Raw genomic sequence first — 24502 nt, 5'->3', positions numbered from 1 at the left:
CAACACCAACTAGAAATACTTAATGGATCTGTCAGCACATTCCTCTCTGATCCCCCCTTCAAACTAGTGTTGATCAAAAACTCCCTTCGACAGACTTTATTAAAGGATAATACTTTTTCAACGCTGCACTTATTACAGTTTGTTCCCAAAACATATGGAAGTCCATTAGCGCCAAAATTCCGTTTTAATAAAGTGTTTGAAAATAGCGACATCCAGGGGAAAAGAAGTAAAAAATATATATGTCACAGTACAGATTGGAATCCAGTAGGATGTGGAATCCAACTAGTACATGGAATTCCATGATTCAGTCTATTTTCCAAAACATTTTGATGGAATTTCTCCTATAAGAATTGGAGATTGTCCTGGTAGAATTCCCATTTTTCGTCGGACAGATTGGAATTCCAATATTCAGATCCCAATACAGTAGTAGGATTCTATAGATTGAATCATGGAATTCCAATATGTACAATTCCAATCTCTCCTAGTAATGATTGGAATTCACTAGTAGAATCTGGAATCCTCCCAGGACGGATTGGAATTCCAATATTCAGATCCCAGTTCAGTAGTAGAATTCCTGATTGGAATTCCAATCTCTACTAGTTGGATTCCAAATTCTACTGGATTCCAATCTGTACTCTGACATATATATTGAAATGCATTTAAACATTGATAAATACACTCCTTCAAATGGCTATTGAGAAATAAATACACCCAAAACTGTGTATATAAATTAAGGAAATACATCCAATATTACTTTTTAATGAGAATACATTGTATTTTCACAAACCAAGTACCAATTAAGATCCATAACAAAGAGCATAGTTGCTGACATGACAATATTTGAAATTGAAAATATAAAAACAATATGATTTTAATTTTTAATAGGATTGATATTTATTATTTCTGTGCATTTTAGTTTCAACTCAAAATCTTAGATATAGTGCATGATCATTACAAAACGAGCTCAAAGACAAATAAAGACAAGAACAGTATATACAGTAAATATTTAGCCACATTAACTACGACCTAAAATTCGTATTGTTTCAGGCAAAGTCAAGTACTCATAAATATCCGAGTGCATTTGTTTTTCCTATTTTGTATCAGCTGTGTAGTGAAAATTGACACTTATGAGCTCATCTTGGTAAACCAACAAGTAAAATTCTCCAATATCTGATGTTAATTTTTGGGCTAATAAGTGTATGAATTGTGAATTTTGTTGGTTTGATAAAGCTGTAATATGAAATATATATCTTTATTCTTATTTTAATGTTGTTTTTGACCAGCCCGGAAAGTCTATTGGTATCATATAACCACCAAACACAACTTTACAGCAGTGTGTCAGTTCCATTTTTACAACATTAAAACAATAATCTTACCTATTGGGGCTTTAAAGGACATTTGGGCAAGCATGTGAAAACCATTTTTTGTTTTAATTAAAATGTTACGTTGATGTTTGTTACCAATCTGATCAAGACTAATATACAACAACCCTGCATATTAGGTAGTTTTCTCATTAACTTGATCAACATCTTTTTTTTTTTTTTAAATGACAGCGTCAAAGTATTTATTTAGCAGTTATTAAAGTACATAGTTGAAATATGTTTACCAAGACAAACGAGTTATTACAAATAATAATATTCATTCACCCGTGTTGACCTCCATTGTTTCCATTGTGTTATCAGGTAAAATAGCCAACATATGACTGGTTCCATTTGAAGAACATCTTTATCATCGAAACTCTTTAAATGTGGCTTTGAATCGACATGGAAAAAAAACCCATTGTTCAGAGAATCTAGGGATTGAAGCATTGAAAAATATAATTAAGTTAAATTAAAGAAAAGTTGATGTATTCATGGGACGTAAAGTTCCAACAAACCAACGGACATTTATACATATATTCAATTCTCAAAGGGGAAAATTGTGCTCCAGCCAATCGTGTAACAGTTTTAGGTCACATGGTTGACCAATGTTTCAGCACCATATGGACTTCATAAAAAAAAAAGGTTTAAACAAATTGTATCTTGTAACACAATTGGAATGCTTTGATGTTTAACACTATAAAATACCATGGATTATACATTTTAAAATTCTATTAAATTGTTCATCCAGCCACCGTACTTTCAACATGTTCCAACATTTTAACAATAAAACATTCTCCAGAAGGATCTTGGTGTTGAGTTTGTGATTTAAACCCACCGTAGAGTTTGACGGAGACGCACTGGGGAATATTCAAAGTCTCGTGGGAGGAATATTTCAAGGCTGTTGTGAAGGTGCATAGCTGAGCGCTGACCTCACCCAAAGGCCTGTTGAGAAGACACCAGATAACCACATGTCAGGGACCCGTGTGAATCCTCCTAACATTCGTGTGCGAGCTAACGGAGTGAAGTATGATCCAACAATTATGTCAGATTCTAAATGAATACTTTGGTAATAACAAAAAAAAGAAATTCATGTTTTGTCAAGTTTGACTTTTTTGATTTATAGCTGACAGTAGGGGAATAAAAGAAAAGCCCTGAAGCTACAAAACATTCAAGTATCTCACATTAAAAACATCGTAAATTCACAAGTCAGAGCGAATTTCACAGACTGTGTTTACAAGCCTCAAGATTACCACCAAACCGCTGATTCATATGCAACAGAAGACTAGTAGGAGAAGAACTAGGGAGTTAAACAAGTAAACAAGCTCATAGTTCATCTCATCAGATTTGAGTTGAATATATTCAGTATAAATTATAGTTAACAGTCGCATTTTAGTGCCGACAAAACTCTGAATTAAGGCTCGATGACTGAGTGTTGGGGTTTAAAAAACAACCCATGTCAGGGAGCCATGAGTGACAGGTGATAATTAGAGTGGGATTAAAGTAAAAACCAGGAGAAAATCCCACTTTGGCATGCACACGCACACACACACACACACACACACACACACACACACACACACACACACACACACACACACACACACACACACACACACACACACACACACACACACACACACACACACACACACACACACACACACAGTGGACGATCAATCCCACATTCAGACCCCCTCGCCACCATCACACCCTTGTACAGGAAATGCCTGAGTCCTCCAAAGTGCAGCATAACAGCACTACAGTCTTCAGACCAAAGAAAACATAAGAGGCTAAAAGAGCAGGAGGAACTCTTATAACAGGAAGTTGTAAGAATAATAGACGCATTAACATGTCATGTCTCGTGTTTCTGCAGGATTTAAGCTTTGTAAATAAAAAGATCACTAGTTAAAAGCTTGTTTTTGATTGTCTTAACCACACTGTATTGAATATAGATAGATAGATAGATAGATAGATAGATAGATAGATAGATAGATAGATAGATAGATAGATAGATAGATAGATAGATAGATAGATAGATAGATAGATAGATAGATAGATAGATAGATAGATAGATAGATAGATAGATAGATAGATTTAACAATTTCAAACACACTATTAGAAGTAACATTATATGTAGTAACAACAGACTAAGCTAATTAGCATTACATATTTGGCTAGGAGGTTAACAAGTTTAGGCACATACACTGTGAGTACTACAATATTTTATCTGATCATATTTCTTTTTGATAAGACTCTCAAGGAAACAAAACTTTAAAATAATAAAATAAAACAGAACTACTTGTGTTGCATGGTGAATGCTAACTGCTAGCTAAACAATGTTGCTACAAGTAGCTGTTTGTCTGGATGAAAACCAGTGTAATAAAATGTCAAAAATTGACTTAATAAGTAATAACTAGATAAAAGCCTATATCTATTTAGCTAACAGCTAATAATTGTAGTTTAATAAATTCTGATAGACTTCCCTTTTCACTTACTGATTGAAGCAGTGGTTTTCTAGGAAAGGTGGACATAGGAAATGCAATACAAGAGATAAAATAAAATCCTGTGTATGTGTGTACTGTGAGTTGTATTCATATTATACAATACGAATTTACGTAAAATCAAATCAAAGAGCTTGATTTGGTCATTTGAGGAGTAAAATTATAAATTAGAGCAGGCAGAAATGTTTCTAATAGTTAACAAAGATAATTCGTTTTTACTTGTTTCTTAATATTACTAGTTCAAATTTACTAGTTGTTTTTTTTTAATAATTTATTTTAATAATGAATTGTACTCTACTCCATCAAAAAAACATTTATCAAAGGTTTTTAAGTAATAATGTATGTAATATTTTTAATAAAAGGAAAAAACAACACAAAAACAAAATAATAGTTTTAGTTTGTTATTAATACAATTTAATTACAAGTTGCTGCTATTACATTTCCTGTTCCTATAGTGTTGTTGGGGTTTAACAGCCCCTGACAACAGTCACTGTAAATAATGTGGACCCTTAGGAAATGCAATTGCCATCCGATGATTTGAATCATCTGAATAATTCAGTTTTTTTTATACATGTCCTTTGGTTAAATATGTCTTTTTAACATGTACAGGTAATTGGGAGATCACCCTGGCCCACTTGTCGGCTCACTAGTGGCCATCTTGAAACTATCAGACAGCATCCAGCAACAGTAGCTTCAGCGGGGAAGTCCTGGGATTATCGGGATGTTAAGAATCCTAATTCACAAAGATAAGCTAATTAAGCAAATTGACCTTCTTTACCACCATCCAATTTCCTTCACACTGTTCACTTAATTTGCCACAGTGTCTTCCCTAATACGGCTGTAAATGGTGGTCTTCCAGAATCAGACCATCTTGACAAAGGTGAAGGTATTGTTGGCAGTGATTGCATCACTGTGACAATCCAGATTACAAGATTAATCACAGTCAGTCTTGTTTCAACAGAAGACTTTCATGCTGATTATGGCACAAATGTTTCATGAATAGTGATCTGTGTTTGATCCTGGCAGAAAATCCAAACCTGTGTGTGTTGAATTCTCTGCATCTGCCCTGGATTATCTAAGAATGGCTGTTAAGTAAATTACAGAGCTCAGGAACGTTTCCATAATCCAAGATCTTAAACCCCAACGCTTCTGACCCACAGTCAAATACCAACAAGTGTGTGTGCGTGAGTGTGTGTGTGAGTGTGTGTGTTTGCATGTCTGGCCAGAGTTTGTCCAGAGTTCACAGCCCAAGCGTTCTTGTGTGTACATGTCTGAGAATGAATGTGTGTGTGTGTAAGTGTGTGTCAGTGACGAGGGCAGCTATTGAACAGACCCCCTCTTTTAAGAAAAAAGGGCCTTATTGCTCTTTGTCATACACTGACTGTTTCAGACTCAGTTCCCATGAAATTCTCCTCCATAGTCCTGACTAAACAGTAGATAGCCTTGTTAGAGAATTTCAAAATAGGAACAAAGAAACAGTGGCAGATCCAAATTGATGCGGAAATAGAAGTGTTATAATTGTTGGGATTTACTAACAAGAATGTATTAGTACTAAATAATAACATTATAATCTCCAAAAAGTTGTTGTCAAGAAAGTTTTAGTGTAAACATTGAAACTATAATCTACCAGGAAACCACAATGGCTGGCAGTGCAACACAAAAAGATAGATCAGTCAGAAGGCATCTTCTCATACAACTTTGGATTTCGGAAGGTGGCTACTTACTATAATCCACACCGGGGTTGTGTCAACACAGATAAGTGTGGATTAATTGAAGGGTTCTTTAGGGGTACTTCTTAAGCCATGGATGTGAGGACACATTTAGAAAATACAAGAGTCCAAACCAAGACCTGGGGAGCAAATATGGCCTGTCATCTCCATTTATTCGGCCTGCAAGACATTTCTATGTACGTTGGTTTGTTAAAAAATGAAATTACTTAATCTAAAAATGATCGTGGATTTCTGAATTTTCAAAAATAAAATGGGAAAGCAGATGGAAGTGCTTTGAGGAGAAGACCAATATATTGTTTATTGTATATACAATAATTTAAACTAACTTACTTAAAATGGGAACTAGAAGTTGCTAATTAAGTTGCCTTTAAAGATAACATACAATTCTGTACATTATTATACTCTATATTATACACTAAAGTGCCTTATCTAAGCATAGCACTGCATTTATTATATGATATCAGCAAACAAACAAAAAGTTATTAATCCTATCATTTTCTTTACTGCTTATCACTAATGGCGGTCGCAGTTTCATCAGCGCGAGGCAGGGGACACCCTGGACAGGACACCAGTCCGTCTCAGGCAACACAAACCATTCACTCACACACTCATACCAACGGTTAATTTCCTCAAGTTGCCAATCAATCTCTGTATGTTTTTTGACTTTGGGAGAAAACTGGACTGCCCAGAGTAAACCCACGCAACACACAAACTCAACAAAGGAAGGTCACAAGTTGGCACCCTCTGGACCTGGAAGTGAACCGGCAACCTCCTTGCTGTGAGGGGTGCTAACCACGGCGCCGCCTTGCGCCTCCCAAAATTGACAGTAATGTATAATTAATTTTAAGTGCTTATTTATAGATAGTATGTAAAAAAAAAAATCTAATCTGAATTTTGCCTCCCACTAGTCCAAGCAGATGGTCTTATAAATCAGTGAAGGGCAATTCATTTTCCTCAGGGCAAAAATAAAGTAGAAATGTGTAATAAAGCAAGCTAAATTTGGTTAAATTGTTGAATAATAACCTAAATAGTTTTGAGAGAAATAAATACTCGCAAAAGTGACAAAATCGGATGACAAAAATCTTTCAGTGTAAACCCTATAGTCATATTTAGAGATTAGGAATGAAAAATAGAAATAGATACAACATAAAATGTGACTCTTTTGATGATCTTTGACCTCATGAGGGCCACTTAAATACAGACAAAGGATCACATGTGACCCCTTCGGTCTGTTCTAAATAGCATAATGAACCATTTATTTTAGTTTTTGCATCTTTAGAAAGCATTTTTATAATTTATATTCATAGTTTAAAGTAAATAACATAATTTATTTGTTATTATCACTGCCATTCACTGCTACTTTTACATGATCTGCACGTGTAGATATTCCCATACAAGTTTATCACATGGTTTCTCTGCCATGTTTGTTGTTCTCAAAGGTAATCAAGTGTAAAAAAGTGTAAAAAGGATGACCAGACGCGGTTTATGACCAGGGGGGACGCTGCTCTGGTGCGTCCACACTGGTGGAACTATTGTCCTTCCCCTCCTTTCTCTCTCCCTCTCTCTGTCTCCCTCTCTTCCTCCCTCTCAACAGGAGGTGGAGCTTTTTTTTTTTTTTTTTTTGGGTGCAAACTTGTGTTGCTCCGCACACAGCAGCGCAGTCTCCTCCACGCTGTGCAGCGTTTTTTGCACACTTCGGAACTAAACGAAAAAGAGCAGCTTTTTTTTTGTTGTTGCATGAACCTCCTCCGATCGGTTGAAGTCGAACAATCTCGTGGACGAAGGAGTAGAACTGCGTGGAAACTTTAAGCCATGATGAACCAGCGGACAGTCAACCTTGATACCTACAGCCTGTCGCTGCTCACAGCCAAAGAAGACATTCTCAATCCAAGAACTTCCACCAACTGGTGAGACATATTTGCGTCTTTTTTATTCCACTTTCTTTTGGTGCGCTTTTTCAGTGTGGCGCACAGGCGGTTGCGTAACTTTTTCGATTAATCCAATGAGAAAATACGCAGGAGTTCTTTGCAACTCTTTGCCTTTTTTTTTTAACCATTCGTACAAGGAGCAGAATTGGTCAAATCTCGAGTCAAAAATCGGGTCGATCTTTGCGGTGATCCGTCCGCCTGGATCATCGGTCATCATTACGCGCGCCAGGCGGTTTTCCTTGGCCGGTGTTCGGCTGCTGCGCTCCGTGACGCTGCTGTTTCGCCTCCAAGACGTCATTCTTGGGTCGAATTTCTGCTGCTGACAGGCTGCGAACTTCAAAGACTCAGCTCACTCGATAATTAATAAGTGGAAATGAATATCTAACCCCCCGCCCCATAGTTCTTTGTTTTTAAAAAATATAAATATGTCTTTTGCACCATAATATATTGGCATATGATATGAATGTACAATATCAATTTATATTAAATTAAAACAATGGTTATTCATTTGAATTCAAGTATATGCCAGAGGTCCCTTTACTTTCAATGTGTATATCAAAGAATATTCTTGGTCCCCCCCCTGTTTTTAATAGTATCATCTTTCCAATATGGTTATTGGTGAACTTTCTTATGGCAGATAAGACTGTTTTTGGTCTATTCAGGACCTTGACCAAATGGTGTTTGGGTGCCGGATTGTTAGTGATCTAGGTCAGGATATTGTCAAAGGTTTCGCCAGGACCAAAACAAACAACAACAAAAACATACACACTTACGAAAGGAACAGATTAAACAGGCACTCCCTCCAATGGTGCAACATAGCATGTGTACCCCATTAAATACTTCTGTTTCCTACTAAGAAATGTTCTATATTTAACACATTTTGTAGGTACATTGTTACTTAGTTACTATGGCTATCATTTCTAAATATATTTGTGTTCATTAAATTTGTCTATCGATGACTTTTAGACAATTGACTTTCAGTTTTAGGACTTTGCAAGTGGGATAGTTCCTCATTTGGTGTTCCCAATTTGCAACAACTATAAAACAAAAAGTCTTTCATTTAGATAGGTGTAGCTCAGAAGATTAGTCTTCTAAGTTTATCTTTTAGAGTGTTAAATGCCATCTCTGGATAAAGTTTCACTCATTCTTGTAACATGCAAATAGAGATCTCTAAGTCAATTAAGTATCACAAGTATTTTTTTACATTTCAGTAACAGTTGAATTCACAAGCAGATAAAACCGTCTTCATGTTATAACAATGTGGATATATTTAAGTCGAAATATCAAACAGACCTTACACACTTAAACATCCCATATGCAGTAACCTGACCGCCTCACACCTGGCCAGGACTATCAATCTTCTCCAGACAATACAATATTCATTTTTAACATCTGTCCTTTTAGTCTTCTTTGTGGGTACATTATATCATCTTTGCATAGACCATGCTGAAGCTTCATGGGGTATCATTGAACTCCTTTGAAGCAAATAATTGACTTCAAATGATCTTAAAATTCACATTTATTTTGGAAACATTCATGTGGTGGCCTGACCTGTTGTGGAGTCCTACTCTAGTTACATTTAGGTTAGGGTTACGGTTAGTTATTGAGGTTATGGTTATGGGTTAAGGGTTAGATTAAAGTTATGGTTAGTGTATGGATCCGGGTTGATGTAGGGTTATGGTAAATGTTATGGGTCAGGATTAGGGTTATGGGTCAGTGTTGGGGTTAGGGTTAAGGTTATGTTTCAGGACTATTGTAATGTTAGGTTTATGGGTTAGGGGTCAGGAATAGGGTTAGATTAGGGTTATGGGTCAGGTTTAAGGTTGGGGTTAAAGGTCAGAGTTAGGGTTGGGGTTATGGATCAGGGTTTGATTAGAGTAAGGGTTGTGGGTCAGGGTTAGGGTTAGGCTAGGTAATGAGCCAGGGTTAGGTTAGGGTAAGATTAGGGGTCAGGTTTACGGTTATATAAGGGTAATGATTAGGGGCGAGAGTTGGTTTAAGGTTACTCTCTTAATTATTTTTTAATTTTAAATATTAAAAAACGCTGATAATTTAAGGTAAATTAATTGTTTAAGAAGATTAGTAACTTGATGATCTTATATATGTCACAGTACAGATTGGAATCCAGTAGGATCTGGAATTATACTAGTACAGATTGGATTCCAATATTCAGATCCCAATACAGTAGTAGGATTACAATCTCTCCTAGTAGAGATTATAATTCACTAGTAGAATCTGGAATCCTCCTAGGACAGATTGGAATTCCAATATTCAGATCACAGTTCAGTAGTAGAATTCCATTCTGTACGAGTACAGAATGGAATTCCAATCTGTACTAGTAGGATTCCAGATCCTACTGGATTCCAATCTGTACTTTTACATATATATATATTTCAATGTCAATAAATGAAATTAAATGAATATATAATTGATTAATAATTGTGTAAGGTTAGGTAAGGCGTTACATCCTGTTCTCAAACTAATAAACATCTTCAATGTAAATAGGAAAAACCACTCTTTCTAATGACATAACACTGTTCTTCCTGAGGTTGGAAAATCCCAAATTTTTCCAAAGTGATTCAGTCCCAACACTTTTATATTGATGCTCAACTGATGTAATATGTTCTCCTGAGAACATCTGCAGAGTAGAACTGAAAAGAACAATCTAGATTGTGTCTGTTTCCACTCACTGCCTGTCAACAATCAGATAAACTCACACACCTACACACACTTCTCCACGCCACACGCTCGCCTGCATGGTTCACGAAAACAGACAAAAGAGAACCTTTTTTCTTTCTTTTTGAAGCCATCAGGGTAGAAATAGAAACATGATGATGTCATGCGTCTCACCGTCACGTTCCAAGTTTCCTACAGAAACTATGGAAGGGAATATTGAGAGGGTTTTTTTTTGTTTAAGTGGCCTTGATGTCTCCATGTGGTATTATCTACCGACACTGTGTCCTGAATGGGAAGTAGACTCTTTGTTTCAGCCTTTGACCACCAGAGGAGAACTTTCAAAGGGACATTCACTCATGGAAGTTCCTCTTTAGCAAATGTTAACTGCAGAGCGCCTCCGTTTTGTGTAAGATCACATTTAATACCAACAGAATCCTGCACAGTAAAAGAGAATTTCATCAGTTATACACTTTTCTGTTTTAGTTTTTGTTGATTATTAACATGCAAGTTAGATTTTATATGCAGATTTTTTGTAAAAAATGCTGACATGCTTTTATCTTAGCGTTCTTTTTTCAAATAGATACCAACCACGTTTAGGGCTTTTTTTAAGCAATACAATTAGGTTTGTTTTTGGTTCTTCACTGAAGAGCTGCTTTCCTGTCTAGGATATAACAACTTTTAAAGTCTATAATTGTTTGAATACATGTAAAACCAATCTTACTAAGTCACTTAAATCTCAGCTAAATTGTTTTTTTTTCCATCCTGAGCCATCCTTTCAACATAATGTTGTCATGATTGTTATCCAACCAAGTTTTATTTGGCAGCAGATCTGGGTGTTGGCTCCATCAAGACATCTGCGATGCATATCGCCTGAAGACACACCTTTTTTCATGGGTACATTTTTACACTGTATACTTAACAAGGTTCGCTACAGTCGTGTTCGGACTCATAAAGCAAACATCTGAATTTGTGTGGCGTTGTGTGACACATTAATGAGTGATGGTCTCTAGTTGATCGAGTGGTCACTCAAATTCAAATAATATACCAGAATATATTGTTTAAAGGTAGTTTTTGTATTCGTGTTTTCCCACATGTTATCCTATCATCACAGAAACTATGCGTCTCATAGATTTATCGCTTTTTAGATTTGCAAGGAAGTGATTTAATCTTTAAAAGCTGCAGGAAACCTTTTATGCTCACTGACGAATTAGATTATTCTTCAAAGAGGTTTTGTATCATAGTTCATTTCGATAGACTGTGGGAAGCGTATAGATCCTATCCTCTTATATCCTGCCTTTACTTGTGAACAGAGTTTTGTAAATGATAAGTGGAGGCGCCTTTATTTCAACAAAAGCCCGAGGTGTTTGTGTTGCTGCTACTTGCCAGAATTTCCACAAGCTCATGCATGATTAACCCAGACCTAAAGAGTTCCTGGGTCTAGAGTTACCTGGCAGATGAAATGCACCTGTGGGTGTGTAAGGGAACTTGAACGCTGAGACAGCTCGAGACGGTGACTTTGTTTATATAGTCTTTTTTTTTTTGTTAAATAAAGATGTACAATGACTATAGAATTAGACGGTAATTATAAGTAAGTATTACGCTTCAATCATCACGTTAACTTTCAGACGGTGGTTCCTCTACCCGTCTCTGTAATTAACCACGAAGACATGCTTGACGTGAGAGCCCCGACATATTAGAGCTGTCCGTCAACACGCTTTGTTGGAACCTTAATCTCTTTAAGTTAGAGTTGACAGTTATTTACATTGAAATTATCTAGTAGCCAGACGCAAATATATTAAGCCTTGTTACTTGTGTGCATCATATTTTACCGTTCTCATTTTGGGACTCAATTTAAGAATAATCTTTTTTTTCATCTACCCCTTATCAAGTTTTTTTTATACTTAAAGTTGGAAAAAAAAACCTTATATTTTTTACTAAAGAACTGCACACTCATTTATCTTTAGAATACATTTTACCTTATGGAAATTTGTATTTTTTTCTTTAGGGTTAAATGAAAATAATATATTTTTTTTGTTTGTTTGTTTGTTTGTTCCCTTTATCTACACTTAGTTGTTGGGGTATTTGCCAAACCCACACAATGATTACTGTTCAAGCAAAGTCATTGGCATAAATGAGTATAACTGTACGATACCTTGTAAGACTTAAAAAAAACAAAAAAAAACAAACAAACAACCCAGGTTTATTTGAGTTGCTTTTTACCTTGACCTATAATTAACAAGTGTCATGCCATCAGTCTGATGCCCATTAAAATGTTCCAAAGAACCATTCTTCAAAATAGTCTTATTTCATCTGATCGAATGAACCTCCATGCACCAGTAGGAATGTGTACCAGTACTTGGTACTTTACCCATGCTGCACCCATGCTGACATTTAAAGTTACCAGGCTGAAAAATTATACGGATTTTAGTGCCTCATTTTTGAACTGATGTCATTTTTACTGACTAAAAGACAAAAATAAGTTCCTTGAATCAGTACTTACACAGTAGCAGAGTTTCTTGGCATAAGCCCTCATACACACACAATTAAGTCCCAAAATAAAACTGACAGAGCAACAGTATGGAATGAAACCTATATAATACCAATCTCTATGCGGCAGCCTAACCCCCATTACAGTTACACTAGTTATGTCTATATTGTTACCCAATTGAAGTCAAGTGAAATATTGTACACTTAAGTTATTCGAGGTGACGCACATGAGTTACAGTACGTCCACAGGGATTCTGAACTCGCCCTTAAAGATTGGGTGTGGATCTTGGCCATGCAGCGAAGCTCAGCAGAAAGACAATTGAAGTGTCAAGGGAATCCTGGAGAGCCAATATTGATTGTATATCTCAGTTTCCTTGGGAACATTCCTTCAGAAAACTGAAGGAACGTTTGGCAAACAAACCCTAAAACATTTGGACATTATCTAGACCGTGATCTAAACCTCTGGACTCCAACTTTTTAACTAGAAAAGCATTAAGACAATATATTGCTATGTCAATGAGGTCATTTCTTATGATTTTGTTATAACCAGACCAACCAATTTATTCAACAAAACAATATTTTGTTTAGTTTGGCACCCAAGCAGTAAGCGTGGAAGCTACACCACAACTTCCCATGTTGACTTTACAACACTGGCAATACAAGTTTCTGAATCTGATTCTGATGTTTGCATTATATGAATTATGGAATCTTTAGGACTTCCCCAAAATCCATTCTATTTGAACTTATTTCTATCAAAATTCCTCGAAAATCAATCAATAACCTCTTGAGTTACTCTGTTTACAAACAAACAGTAGTAGATAAATGTCTTGTGATCTGTGTTTGGTTATTCTATTGGTTTAAACTGACCAACAAAATCTCAGGGAAGCTGTTATAATGTTACGCTTTGATACCTAGGACGTGGTGCCACGTGATTAAAACTGGTTGAAGTCTGTGGGTGGCAGGATCCGCGATGATGACGCTGACAGTCGTAATGGTTGTTAAATGTCTCCCTATTTACGATGATTTAAGCGGTAATCGCCTAAAAGCTACCCTCCTCGGCCGTAAACACTGTTTAGATCTTCGGAGATCTGAGATGAAGGTGTGGGGTAATAGCAGCTCCCAGACTTGATGAGACATGACTCCACCACACTGTATGTCGCCCTCTGTAGTTTCGAACGTACAGCCACTGGTTTCACGACCGCACAGAGACATCATTTTGGGGTTTAGGTGGTAATTGAAGACAAAAATAGTTGGTCATAAAAGGTTAGTGATTCTTATCTTCGGTGTCACGCCACCACAAAAGGAACATGAACCATGTCAACACATTGGATATATTGTCAGGAACTCCGTGACCTTTTTCTCAGATATTACGGTTTGTTTTGTTAAGATAAAAGTTCACCTTTCATAAGTTAAAGAAACAAGACTTCCAATTGTTTCCACTGGTCTGTCTTTTTTCGTGCCGACACAGACAAATAATCGTTTCCGTCTGCTGTTTATGATAAAGGGACTCGATTACTTCAGTCTTAATGAAGGCTTTAAAAATAGATGAGGGGTCTGTTTACAAATTGGCCCCCACTGCGGCTCCAGAATAAAACAAAACTAGGAGACTATCTAAAGAAGGCTTTAAGGGGCTACACAGTGCAGACTTGGATTGGACAAAGATAATTTAAGACATCCTCTGTGAGACTTAAAGGGCGACTAATGTGTTGATTTAAATGTGTCTTAAATAAATCTTGGACATCTATTGTATCATAAGTATGTCTCTGTCTGTACGAAACTCTTTCCATTTAAATATTTACATTAAAAAATGTGTTAAAGCCCTGCCCACTGAAAAAGCTTGTTTTTCTGGAGATTAATTTGACATAACCATGCCCACTCTTCTGGTAATAGGCAAAGATTGAGGTTTGTCACCGTGCGTCATCAATCCCTGAAGTCTCCGCCTCCAAGGGACTTGTTATATAAACAAAGCAGGGGTGATTGTAGTTGGCTGGAGAAGCACTGAACCCCATTATAACATCATAATGAACTCTCGTTCGCTGGGATTCCAGACAAATGGAAAACTTTATAAAGTTATAACTTCAAAACATTGTCATGACGATTTAAAAGTGTCTCATCATGTGCCTTTTAAAAAAAACCTGTTCTCAGACACTACCTCTCTCTCTGGCTATGATTTCAGTGACTCATGGAAACCTTTTCTGCTTAATTTTCCCACACTGAACTCATCTGCATAGATCAGCCATGTTTGCCTCCGGGTCCGATGGTCTCGCCATGATGACGCAAGATCACCATGGAAGTGATTGTAAAATTCCAAGGGGGAACAATTAGGGACAATCCTGGGCTGGGAACCCCAAACTCCTGGTTTGTGTGTTCGTTTGCTGGTGGTAGTTTTGGGTTAAGGGTGGAGGAGGGTAGTCTGGGACAGGGGGTTTGTTGTCATGGCGACAATGGTGGGAAAACCTACTTTGTTTGTTAAAGTGAGAGAATAGCGAGAGATAATGGAACGAGCTTAAGGAGGAATGATATGGAAAGAGAGAAGAGCTATTGTGGCGTAAATTTGATATTTTTTAGGGAAGTTAAAAAGCTTTGCAAATGTTTGAAGATAAGATGATGTTTTGTTTAGGGAATTGCATAATAACCAGGGCGGGAGGAAATTCGTGTGTATTTTCTGTGGGACAACATGTTCAGGAAATGCCTAAGGAATCCCAGCAGAGGATGAATTTAGACCATTTATCCACACTCTTTCCTCCCGTCCACATGTGAAAAGAGGTTGAACAGACTTGCGACAATCCCCCTTGATTTTATTCTAAGGGACACTCGGACACCCCGAAAATCCACATACTCTTTTGCACCCTTGGAAACCTTCACTGCTCTCTCTATTGTTAAATGTTCTCCTTTTAGATTCCATGTTAATAGTCAGATGTGTCTCCTGTTGTGTTTCATCATCCTGCTCAAAAAGAATGTTCTTCACCCCTTTATGTGCCTCATCAGTTTGACAGGAAAACCTCCTGAAGAAAATCCATGAACAGTTTTGATGGTGATTTCAGTGTTTAGGCCTGAATTCTGTTGTTCAAACTCAAGTTTATATCCATTAATATCTTAATTTGTACAACATTTTGCCACTTTTTCTTCCTGTTACAGAGGTTGCTTTGGTTATTTTGATGCCATCTTGCTTGATTACATTCTTACACCAAGCTTTACACAAGTAACAGGCCAAGCAGGTTAAGTTTCTATTTCTATTTCTGACTTAACTAGACGGACTGGATGCCTCCCGTTTTATTAATCATTTATAATAGCTTTTTTTTTTAGTTCTTTGTGCCAAAGGGCATGTTGGTACTGCCCATGAGAGGATTTATGAGCATGTTGTTAGATTGTTTGTTAAAAAATACCAACCAAATGTCACAAAAGGATAAACATAATATGCATCAGATCATTGGCTTAGAAATGAATTCAATTCTATTCTATTCAATTCTAAGTGTCTTATCAAAACAAAGATATCTCAAGACACTTTACAGTTTACGTAAAACTATATTAGAGAAAAGAAACTGTACAATGAGTGAATCACAGCGTGGCAGTGGCAAGTAAAAACTTCCTTTTAGAAGGCAGAAACCTTGAACAGAACTAGACTCAGTGTTGACAGCCTTAACAAAGTGTCTTTTTAAAAATTTAGTTTTTTTGGGGGTAATTTTTTTAATTAACAAAACATCACGTGTATTTTATTGCTACATGATATTACATTTATTCATTCACAGGCACCATATTCACATAAAAAGATCATATAAATAAAAAGTAGAACAAATGTTCTCTTTATTTTCGACCTGCTTGATATTTTGCATCTGTTAAATAGAAGAGTAGCAGATTCTTAAGAACTGATCTATAGAACTGGAGGATCATTTACTCTCTTAAATGTATTAAGGCATTGATAAATAAATATATATATATAAAGAAATGTATCGTTTTTGACAGAATGGATCACTTGAAAATACATGCAGTTCTAGTTATTTACATGTTGCCTGCGACCTTTAGTTTCCACAAACACGTATTCTTTAGTCTAAAATAGTAAATAAAATACTAAAAGTCGAGACATAAGAAAAAACAAGCATTATATGATTATTCAAACCAAGCAATGTGCACTTGAAGGTTTAAAGGATCATTGTTTCAAACCAAATAACTCAATAGCACTAAGACTAAGACAACAAAAAAGTTATTTTTAAAAACAGTACTGTCAAGAATTAGATTAGAAGAAATTGAATTCAAATTAAAGCACAAATTATTGCTGTAATAATTTAATCTTGTTTAATCCATCCCAAAACCAAGAAGATCGATCCTGACTGAAGTGTTCGTTGTCCGTGTGTTTGTTTCCTGTAGGCACTTCCTCTTGGCTGTAAATTGTCTCTAGGTGTGACTCTGTGTAACCGATTGTCTGGTTGGAAAATAGTAAATAAAGAGACTTTTGTTGACAGTATTTGTAAATAAGGAGAACATAATCAGACATTCCATGATTATTATTTGTTAGTACAAACCCACCTGCATCCTCTGCCATCAGCGTCTGAATGTGATTCACCCGACAGAGGAGTCTAGACGGCTTCCTTAACTCGAGAAGTTATCTGTTACAATTTGATCATCCAAACAACTTCTATATGAAGCAGCGATGGTGTCCAGAGACCATATTTGGTCCAACATGACATCAAACTGTTTACATTATTGTCGGTTTAATCTGATAACCTCGGCCGGAAACTCACTAACAGACGTGTTTTGTTCACCCCCTCTTCTTTACAGTTTTCTCGAAACAGAGGAGGCTGTTTTTCCTTCATTAGTCTTTGGCAGCGACTTCTCTTAGCGTCTCATATTCTTAAAGTCTCCGGCTCAGCCCCCCCAAACCCACCCGCATCCCTCTTCTTAACATTCCTGTTGCTCCCTCCCACTAGCCTTCGCTGCTCCATCCCACGTTGCCTGTCATTGTAATATCTACATTCTCAAACATCTGTCATTTTCTGCTGGCCATTAACCTTCGTGCCTCGGGGGCCCAAATACTTGCAAGAGTCTCAGGAGAGTTTTTTTCAGAGTCCTCCACCCAAGTTTGAAGATTATCACTCCGATGGCGAGCGTGGGACGTTCCACATATGGGCCGAATCAAATCCATTATGTGCAATTAACAACCGCGATGACGGAGAGACCAACAAGAGAATAAAAAGAATGGGATGGAATGAATAAATTGAAACCTAACCAAGAATCGTGTGCACAAATTTGAATGTAATCTCTTTTATAAAGGCACTTTTAAAGTAAATAATTCAAGCAATTTGAGTGTCAATAAATCATTGATCCTTAAAGTATTTGCAAATATAGAAAATCGCTACAGAAAGTACATTCAAATGTACATTTTAAACCTATAAAAGCCTACAAACATATTAACCACAATGATGAAATTTGATACATAGATTAAAGGAATATAATGTTTTTTTGTTTGTATGTCTTTAGCATGGAGTTAAGGTAATCTGTGCAAATCACAGACTGTCTTGAGTCTGGTCCTCTGACAGTGAAGTCATCATGGTTCTGACTGAAGGCTGCAAATGTAGCATCTCAAAGATGTCAGAGGGAGACAACGATTTTTTCACGTTTTAAAAATATTTAAGAAAACCTGTAAGACTAACAGGAAGCCAGTGCAACTTGCTGATATGATCAACGCGCCTGGTTCATTTCCCCACTCAATCATCCTTTTGTTTGGGTTGTGACATCACTTTTCTTCTGGTACTCACATCATTGGATACACAAGGTTTTCTAAGGACACTTGACATTACAACAGTATTATGAAATTCAACTTATTTCACTGCTCTTTAAGATTGATTTTCCCCTTGTAAGCTAATAGTACTATTTTTTTATTCTATTTATTTTTCTCTAAATTTGTGGATGCAAAATCCATTGTCAATATTAAGGGCTTATTATCGTATAATAAATAAATTGAAATGGAATATATAGAAATATCAATGGTCAAAACAGAAAATAGACTAACATAGACTTTACAACTTATAAAAGCCAAGACTACAGCCATTGACCATTACTTTGTTTGTATTCAAATGTACTGTAGTGCCAAAGGTGTTTACAAATGTAAATGTAATACTTTTATTCTGGTCTTAACAAATAAATGTGTATTTGTACATTTGCAAAACTAAAAAAAAATGTTTTTAAAATGAGACACGCATTTGTAGATCAGCATTTAGACGCTTTGCCCGCTTACTTCTGTGGCGTAGCATCGAGTGGTTGTGACTGTATTGGGTCGGTGGGATATTTGTGGATTTCTTCAGAATAATATAAACCCCTACAATATAAGCCCATACAATCACAACTTCTTATTCAAACCTTCAGCTGATGTATGCAGTTATCTTCTTCCCATCAGAGTCATTCTGATCTTCTGAGTCTCAGACCGACGATTAAAGAAGAGCGTCATCAGCAAAAAGCTTTTCATTTGAAAGTCTTTCTTCCCAGACTTTTGCCTCAAGACAATATCCACCCACGATCGCTGAATACACTTTGTTATTGTTTTCCATAGTCTGGTCACATATTGGGCAAATTAAGCTTCCATGCGTCGTGTGTGTTTTTACTCGGTGGGTTACTTGGTGACTCTCAGACTTCGTCTTTGTCTCGTAAATTCCAGTTAACTCTGGGGTGGGCTTCATGAAATTATTTCCTATTATTATTCTTTCCATGACTGTATTTTTCCATAATTGTTTGATAATTTACGAAAACAAAATGCCTAGGGATGGTTCTTGTTTATTGTTTGTGAAAATGTTGTTCAAATAATACTTTTGTGTTTATCATAGTAAAGGACATGTATGATTGTCTGGTTACAATTGTTCTGTCCTTATTTTAAAATGGTTGGAAAACATCAATTATTGATACATGTTTAATATAAAGTAAATAGTTTTTCATGGAAACCAAGTACTGGCAGTAGCGTTGTAGTTCTTGGGACCAGTCTCAAGTCCGGTCTTGAAGCGAGTCATTTTTCCAAAGATATGCGTGAAGCAAACTTTAGCACGCCTCCCTTCTGCCCTCATCACATAGATCAATTGACACCACAGAACATACTAAAAATGTGATGCTAACATCCTACAACTCTTTAAAATGTATTGTGTATATTTGAGTGTACTACGCTACTATTGGCTTCTATCTTCGTCTTGTCTTTGTCTGGTCACTTTCCAGTCTTGGTTGTTGTTAGAGCCATGTAACACTTTGTATTTGGGGTACGTGTTTGGAAGCCCAGTAGGGGGCCTTTTTGTACCATTTAGGTAAAGAAGGATTGGTGACAGGTGTACTGAGAACCGTACAGTTTTTGGCTATAGCTCCAAAAACGACGTGGTCCTTCCAATGAAAATAAAATCGTAGAGAACTAATCTAAGCCACTAAGGGGCCGTTGAACTGGTATATAGTGTCCTTAATATGACGTAGACAATCTCTTTTGTCATTGAAACATGGTCGAGAACATACATTTACTTAACATAAAACAAGAAATGATTAAATCTAATCTAAAACATATACAACATTTTAAATTGGGTTTATTTACATAGTTTATGGTTATATTTTTGCAAATAATCCTATGATGCTAGTTGTGCATTAAAATCAATTATAAGAATTTTACACTCAACTAACCCAATACATTCATTTTCTACCGCTTTATCCCTTATCGGGTCGCGAGCTTATCCCAGTTTCATTGAGCGAGAGGCAGAGGACACCCTGGACAGGATGCGAGTCTGTCGCACACAAAGTCAAAACTATTCTCACTTTCATTTGCAAAAACGACCATACTACATTTAATTAAACCCAACTTTGTCCAACTTTTTATTTTTCAGTGTATATCATTTTGGATGTGGTTATATCTTTTATGTTATGTGACTTTGTGACTCAAAAGAGAGGTTTTTAAAAGTTGTACCCTCGATAGATTAAAAGAAAAGCTGCAACTGATTATTAAAAGATTGTAAAATAAAATAATGGAACAGACAATAAAGATACAAGATTCTTTTAATTCAAAACACATCTGGAAAAAGGGTTTGCATGTTCAAAACTCATGAAAAAAAACTTTTTCTGCTGCAGTTTTTTTTGGGGTCTTGTTTAGTCTTTCTTCATTTTTAGACATTTATTCGTTAGTCACCCACCTCCGAGGTGTCACGGCCGATAGATTAATGGGTCTGGTTCGGCCACATGGCCTGCTTAGGTGAAATTGCTGAACAATGTGAGTCAGTGGGGGGAGTTGGAATCTCGGCGTCTGGTTGGACCACTTTTGCCCATGTTTGGAAGGAAGGAAACGAGCCCTGTGTGCCGAGGGGGGGGGGGCGTCTCTGAGCTCACCTCCCCGACAGACGTTTTTTGGGGTATAGACCTAAAATAGCACAGACCTCAGGTCAACTCTGGCCCTGGGGTTTAGACGCTGTAAAACAAGAGACATTTTAAAGGTGAGTACATGGTTGTTGTGGTATGTTTATTACACGCACTTGCCAATTGTCCACAACATGCGCACTATTAAGAAAACAACAAGATGGTTTTAGGCAATCATGGGAGCTAAACTTGGTATGAGGGTCCGATTTATTGTCTCACATATTTCTCTTTATGGGAAGTTTTGAAAAGCATGCACAACCGCTCTTCGTTCTCCCCTGCTGACACAGATGGAATGTAAAAATAATGTAGGATATTGCGAAATATTGCTCTTGAAACCACTGACTAGTAAACTTAAAAGGCAAGAAATGTGAAATGTGGATTAGGGTTTTCACCATAATAGCAAACTTGGTAGTCAATATTCTTATTGATACTGTAGAGATGAAAAAAATTACTTTAAAAGGCAAGTTTGTTTTTTATTCACATCAAAAGTACTGGTAATATTCAATAAATAACCTATTTAATGATAAGATGTTGACAAAAAATATTTCGCTTTTAACTTGCAACTATCTTAACAATTGCAAACCAACTGCACTGGGATCATGTTCAAAGCTTTAGGTATCATATTATCTTTGTTTTTACAAAGGGCAACAGCAGAGTTGGCTGTAATTTCTACGTTTTAGTTGCAGGTCGACTCCTCTCTGCTTCAGTTTAGATCCTGGAGGAGATTTAGTTGTCATGACGCGCTAGACGAAGAGAAAATTTGCCTTTCAAATGTCAATTTATACTTCAAGACTCATGTCCTCACCTCCGTGCCAGCTGTAGCATCGTTAACCTGTGGGTTCATGACAGAAATATGATGATTAAACTATTAATTTCTCAAAAAGTATACATTGAAATTTGTCATATTTTGTGGTATAGTAGTCTTCATCTTCTAGAGGAGATCTATGGCTGTCATTGAACGTAACTTAAATATCGATTTATCGATCACCATTTACCTGTTGTCTTTGAAATTGCCATAAATTTAAAGCTAAAATATTATTTAATTTCACACAAATTAGACAACAAAATAATATCATATGTTGCTGGTAAAAGTCCACATCCTCTAAAAGCTGTCAATAATTGAATTAAATAAATAAAGACATCCTGAGAACATGCAAAGATGGAAGCAGGGTCATCCACTCCTTCAGAAAATTAAAAATATATATTATGAATGACTTCTATCAATAAAAAATACAGAGCACAACTAAACTCTTTAAAATGATTGTAGTGAGAGCTACTAAGATTCTTTATTTTGAGTTATGAGAATATCAAATACAATTTCTTGTTAATGCCACATCGGTAACTCATTCACTACTTTCATTAACCAACAAATCATCAACAGAGCTTCCTTGGAGGTCGTCTTCTGTGTTTAGAGGATTAATTCTCCTAAAACATCTTAAGATACTTTATATTATAAAGTTATGAAGAAAAAGAGGCTTTTGTCTCTGCTACTCATCACATCTGTTTCTGTTATGATCCTCTTGAAATGGTAGAGTGTGCGTGTTTGAAATGATTAAAAGTCTCTCTCTGTCCAAAGTCAACCTCCAGGATTGTTTCTGGCTCCTAACACAGCTCAGCACACATTAGTGTTGCTGTAGACAGACTTTATATGTTCAGTGGCATTCATGTTTTTATTGGTTTCCCTCCACAATGGCTGATTGCTATAATGGTTTAACTATGTTTGTTAAGAGCATTATGCAATCTTACATTTATTGCTTTACTACACACACTTTATGTGACTTAATCATTTTTGCATGATGGCTGTGAGTGGTTATTATGTTACATTACATTTAAAGCATTTTTCATTTAATTTCAATTTTTCAAATTTACTACACACCTTTTTTATGTTGGTTTTAAAACTACAAAATCAATGCTTTTATTAATATTAACCATACATTTAATTCATAGATGAAGACTGTATTTTCATTTTTTTTAAAGATTTTACAATTAATATTTTGTTTGTTTTTCTACATTTCCTATATTATATAAATGATGTGTAGTGACTTGCATCTTCTGAGCTCTATGGAATCTCAAGGTTTTATAGTTGTTGGATTTTGGCAGATTTCATTCAAACTATTGAACCATTTTTTCATTTAGTTTTCATTGAAATTGTCTAAATTACTTATACGATGGCTCAGGAACACATCATGGAATGCCGGGACAAAAAAATAAGAATTCACATTGATTCCCGATATAGAGCGCTTTTTTTTTAGTGCTTTTCTGCTAATAGTTTCCATCAAATTGTACCTTTTTGTGTTGGAAATGTAGCAAATGCTGATGAGTTTCATGATCTATTAAGCCGGAAACAAAAGTTTAGTAACAAGCAGACAAACAATGCAGATGGAAGAGTCTAAATTCTGAAAACCAAAGTGCACAGCTAAACGAGGAAATAAACAGGGAAGGAAAAGAAAACACAGAGGTCAAAACCCTGGTGAATAAATCATTGCAAAAACAAAAAACAAAAACGGGTTCAACAGGAATATCCAAAGAGACCTTCAAACTTATTCAACCCCCACTGCAAATAAGGTTTATTTGCAAAATGTACAAATGAGCAACTATTTGCAATAAAAATAAATCAAAGAAGAATTCAAATGGCTCAACACAACTAATATTACAAGCGGTTTTTCCAAATTCAACACAAAATGCCACTTTTAATGACCACTGCAGTTTCTAAATTATTCAACCCCCTGAAAAAAAATCCTCATGAGTACATATTTGCAATAACTCCCCTGATGAAATCAAAAATGGTCTTCATTATTTGCATCAAGTGTGCTTGAATAACTAGACTGTTAATGGTGATGTTGTATTGTATGTTAGAAATATGGCCAAGTCAAGAGAATTGTCCACAATGTTCAGAGGAGATCATTGCCTCACATAAACAAGGAAAAGCTTACAAAAACATAGCAAGGGCACTGAATGTTCCTTGAGATACAGTTTGAATTACATTTTGCAAGTTTAAAGTGAAAGGAACCATGGCTACACTACCTGGACGTGGCAGAAAAATTAAGTTATCAATGGCTGCTACCAGAGTCCTGAGTAGGCAGGTGGTTAAAAGACTTGCAGAAAGACTTGGTGGCAGCAGGCCCTGAGGTTTCAGTGTCCACAGTAAGGCGAACACTAAACGCTGAAGGGCTCCATGCCCGAATTCCAAGACGTACACCACTACTGACCCGGAGGCACAAGAAAAGTCGGCTCCAATTTGCTAAACACTATATTGAAAAGCCAAAGAGCTTTTGGGATTCTGCTCTGTGGTGCGATGAAACAAAACCGGAACTTTCCGGGCCTATGGATCAGCGTCTGGTCCGGAGGAGGAAGAATGAGGCATATGCGGAGAAGAACACCCTGCCTACAGTGAAGCATGGTGGTGGAGCAGTGATGCGTGTAGAGGGCAAGATGGATTCCACCAAGTATAAGGA

The 24502-nt window shown here is 36.4% G+C and overlaps 1 protein-coding gene across 1 annotated transcript in view; it reads left to right on the top strand.

Annotated features, from left to right (window-relative positions):
- The first annotated feature begins 7209 nt into the window (after window positions 1-7209).
- The window catches only part of LOC148088112 (uncharacterized), a 33201-nt gene continuing 15908 nt past the window's right edge, over window positions 7210-24502 (top strand). Inside the window, exon 1 of the mRNA XM_087794597.1 lies at window positions 7210-7499. Within this exon, the coding sequence (XP_087650723.1) occupies window positions 7405-7499 (95 nt within the window). The 5' untranslated portion in view covers window positions 7210-7404. The remainder of the gene's footprint in view (window positions 7500-24502) is intronic.

This window comes from Callionymus lyra, chromosome 1 (genome assembly GCF_982586985.1).
Source record: "Callionymus lyra chromosome 1, fCalLyr1.hap1.1, whole genome shotgun sequence".
Classification (NCBI taxonomy): domain Eukaryota; kingdom Metazoa; phylum Chordata; class Actinopteri; order Syngnathiformes; family Callionymidae; genus Callionymus; species Callionymus lyra.
This window is presented reverse-complemented; position numbering and strand designations above follow the sequence as displayed.